Source organism: Nannospalax galili, unplaced genomic scaffold, assembly GCF_000622305.1.
Source record: "Nannospalax galili isolate Female #2095 unplaced genomic scaffold, S.galili_v1.0 scaffold11, whole genome shotgun sequence".
Taxonomy (NCBI): domain Eukaryota; kingdom Metazoa; phylum Chordata; class Mammalia; order Rodentia; family Spalacidae; genus Nannospalax; species Nannospalax galili.
The window spans coordinates 4,139,100-4,143,423 of record NW_008330735.1 but is presented as its reverse complement, the minus strand read 5'-3'; the positions used below and the strand labels follow the sequence as shown (position 1 = coordinate 4,143,423).

Here is a 4,324-nt window from a genome sequence, read left to right as displayed (position 1 = left end):
AGAAAGAAAGAAAGAAAGAAAGAAAGAAAGAAAGAAAGAAAGAAAGGTTGTCAGAAAAAAAGTGATGGGGCGATATGGGAGGTGCTGGACGGGAGGGAGTGGGCATGGATTTGATCAAAACATCTTATATGCATGTATGAAATTCTCAATAAATTTTTTTTAAGTTAAAAAAAAAAACTCTAGCCTTTGGTTTTCCAGACCTCAGAGGGAAGCTCTTTGTCTGACCTGTTAAATCAGTGCTGAGACTTCTTTGCCATTCACCTCTTACTTGGTAAAGTAGGTATTAGAAATTTTGAAGTTTCTTGAGGTAGTATGTTATACTTAGAGCTAACCTGTTGGCTTATGCCTTCTTTTTATTTTTTAATTTTGGTCTTTTTGATACAGGGTCTCCCTACAGCCCCCACTGACCTGCAACTCACTATGTTGAACAGGCTGGCCTCGATCTCACAGAGAGCCACCTGCCTCTGCCTTCTAAGTGCTGGGATTAAAAGTGTGCACCACCACTCCCAGCAGTTTATACCTTCTTAATTTGAGACTGTTTCTTTGCTTATACTTGAAAATTAAAACATGTATCCTATTTCTGCTACATATTTAGATGAATTGTAGGGAAAACCCTTGAATATCAGTGAAATATGAATTGAAATTAAAAGTTACTATTTTTTTGCCTTGTAAACTGGTGCTCAGGGAGATGTTGCATGTGGTTGGCAAGAATATGAAAAAAAAATGGTACCTGAATGTGCCATTTGTAGAAGGGTAGAATGAAATATTTTCTCTAGAAAACATTTTCATGTTCTATGTCGTAATTCTTAAAATAATCATATTTAATCAATAATTACTTCTAGAAATATGTTCTAGGATTTATCATGGATTTACATAAATATTTATCTTATTGTTTGTGCTTCCTTATTTATTATAAAGGAAAGTAAAAAGATAACTTGCATGTTTAACTACTGATAATTAGAAAAACAAAATATCCCTAAGATAAAATATCTATCTTTTTAAAAGTCAGAAAAAGATTAAAGGAATATTAAGAGACAAAAATAATGTAGTTACAAAATTTTGTGTATTTTGATTTATTTTGTGACACAAATAATACATGTTTATAAGCATAAAATTATGTACACAATTCCCAAAATATTAACAATATTTACCATTGTACAGTAGTTTATGAGTAATTGTTTTTACTTTCTAAATTAATATCATGACTGTTATGCAATCCCATAAACTCACTTATCTGAGACCATATTTCATCTCTTTTTTCCCCTAGCAATATAAACCATACAGCAATGGGACTGCTAATCAAAAGTGGCATTATGTGGAAAACAAGAGAGCATTTATCGCCTTTCATAGCACTGCCCTGGATAAGGAGATCACAGCAGCACATTTTGTTGGTGTTTGTACGTCATCTGTCATTAAGGAAAACATTGATCAACCTGTAAGCAGATCCTTCTTCCCAAATATGAAAGAAAAGGCAAGACTCTTTTTCCCAGGAGAAAGTTTATATTCCTACAAACTGAACACAAATTTGTTTGTTTCAGACAGGGTCTTGTTATGTAGGCCAAGCTGGCCTCTACCTTGGGATCCTCCTATGTTGGCCTCCTTGGTGTTGGGATTGCAGATATGTACCACTATGCTTGGCCTGAAAGCTAAGCTTTGACGAAATCATTTACACTTTGAGCTTCTAATTAGGAAAGAATGAAAAAAAAATTATAAACAGTACAATTAATTAGTCTGCATAAAACTACTTTTAAATTTTATTGTAGGGATTTTCATACATATTCCAAAGTCAAGACTAGTACAGTGAATCTTCATTTGCCATCAGATTTAATCTGCTGTCACAGGTTGGTCACATCAGACATAATCTGCTGTCACCCAGGTTAGGACATATTTGTCAATCCCAGACGTGATGTATTTTATGTTTAAATTAAGCATACAATTTTAAAAATTTGAACATTTTCTGAGAAAAATCATCATGCCATAGGTATAATTAACCAAATTAACAATAACTTTTTGGCTATGTACTAGAAACCCATTCCTAATCAAATTTCCCAGGTTGTCCTAAAATTACTTTTATTGTTTACCAATTTGAGTCAAGACTCTGAAACAAGGTCCTCGGGGGAGATCCAGTTCATAACCTGGGCCCATTATTGAACAGAATGCTCAACATTTATGCAGTTGGACTGTTAGACTGTAGCATCCTTTGATTTATTTCTTTCCCCAATATTCCTACAAATGACTTTGAACACTAGAGTTGTCATTGGATTTACACTTACATTTTTAAAGATTTATTTATTTTTATTTCATGTGTATGAGTGATTTGCCTGTATCTATGTAAGTGCACTACCTGCATACTGGTGCTCATGGAGGCCAGAAGAGGGCATCAGATAGATTCCTTGGAATTGGAGCTAAGGATAGTTATGAGACGTGTGGGTGCTGGGAACGTAAACTGGGTCCTTTGCAAGAGTGACCAGTGCTCTTAACTGCTGAGCTCTCCCTCCAGCCCTGTACACAACCTTCGTGAGTTCCCCATGTCTCTTTTTGTAAAAAAAAATCTTTATTATTTTGGTTTTATTTTATGTGTATGAGTATATTGCCTGCATTTATGTAAGCACACCCATATCTTGCAATGTCCAAAGAGGTCAGAAGAGGGCATTAGATCCCCTGGAACTAGAGTTATGAATGACTGTTAGCTGCCATGTGGGTGCTGGGAATAGAATCTGGGACCTCTGCAAGAGCAACCAGTGCTCTTAACCACTGAACCATCCATCTCTCCAGCCCCACATCCCTGTGTTTCATATTTATTACTCTGAAGGCAAAATCTAGGTTTTCTGTTTTTAATGATATTAGTGGTGTCAGGTGATTTTTCCTTGAGCCCATATTTTAAAATTTCCTATTGACTTTACCTTCGATATCAACATTTTGCTTAAGAAGAATAACTTCTGTCTAATTATATTGTTTTTTCCATGTTTATTGGCTACAGACTTAATAAGAGCATTTCTCATTAATTAGATATTTCATTGCCTAAAATATGGTTTGAAAGGAAAGGTAGAATCAGTGCCTAATTCTTTCTCACTATCTCACTCATCTGTTGTAAATTAGCATGGGAACTGAAAGCTTAAGAGTCTTAAACCACCGTATAATTTCCCTTTGTGAGCCAGCATTTTGGGCTGAACTCCGCCAGGCAGTTCTCCTGGCCTTGCTAAGATCTCTGAAGTGGCTATGGTCATCTGGTTGTTTGGTAGTTTGGTGGCTCTATGAAGACCAGATGGTCAAAGATGACTTCCCTCACATGGCCCAACACAATCAGAATGGCCCTGTTCAGAAATGATCTGCCACATTCTCTAGCAACCATAAAGCCAGATTTTAGGGGTATGAATTTGTGTCAGTTAGCTTCCAATGGTGGTCAATCAGCTGTTTCATTTTTGTTTTCTTTCATTCTTTCTTATATTGATACAATTGCTATGAAATCATGAGCGTTTATATGTTCAAGCGTAATCAAAATGTTGTAGGTATCATTCTTCTCCTTAGTCCCAAGTGGTCTTCCGGAGCCAGGAGGTGCACCTTCATTTTGGCTCCTGTGTCTTTTCAAGATGATTCTTTTACTCCAGGAGGGGTTTCATCTTTTTCTGAGCATAGCATGATGTACCCATGTTTATACTGCACATTTTCTGTTCCAAACAAAACACTGGTCATTCCTCCAAGAAATCTGGATTCTGAACAGAAGTTATGGCGTCCCTGGCATTAAATAATCATTACATATTTAAGAATATGTCCCATTAACTTTTCGCCTTCCTGCTCTGTGTTCGACCGGCCCTCACTTTTTTCAGGGTGTCTTGCTCAGGGAGCTATCAGACAAACCACATAACATTTTTATCTGAATTTTTCATTTTATATCTTGGGTAGGGAGGGGGAAAATGGAGACGCTTACAAAGAAACGAACACCTGACACCCGGCACCCAGCTCTGCTCAGCTTGGCATTCCAGATCGCTTCAGCAGTGCTCACAGTCTCCCTTAACTTTTGCCCACGCATCTTGGGTTCACAGTCTTGCCCCAGGTCAGTAAACGCCCCCTCTTACATTCACACGGGTGAGATGCTGAGATGGGTGAGATGCCAGGGCCATCTTTCTCTCCATGCCCTCTGAACGGCTTCCATCCCAAGATGGCACCCAGAAACCCCTCCCTCCGTGGCTACCTCTGTGCAGTCAATTCTCCACAGCAGGCCCCGCCCCTTGGGGGAACCAGGCCCCTGGGACACAGACTGTCCCCGACCGCTTTCCGTCTCGCCGGCAAGAACGACGCGGGAGGACAAGTCAGGATCCTTCTG

General features: G+C 38.3%; 1 protein-coding gene across 1 annotated transcript in view; it reads left to right on the top strand.

Moving 5' to 3' along the window:
• Positions 1-4,324, top strand: part of Dcdc1 (doublecortin domain containing 1) — a 469,865-nt gene that overhangs the window by 395,900 nt on the left and 69,641 nt on the right. The window contains 1 exon segment of the mRNA XM_008851730.2: positions 1,268-1,435. Within this exon segment, the coding sequence (XP_008849952.2) occupies positions 1,268-1,435 (168 nt within the window).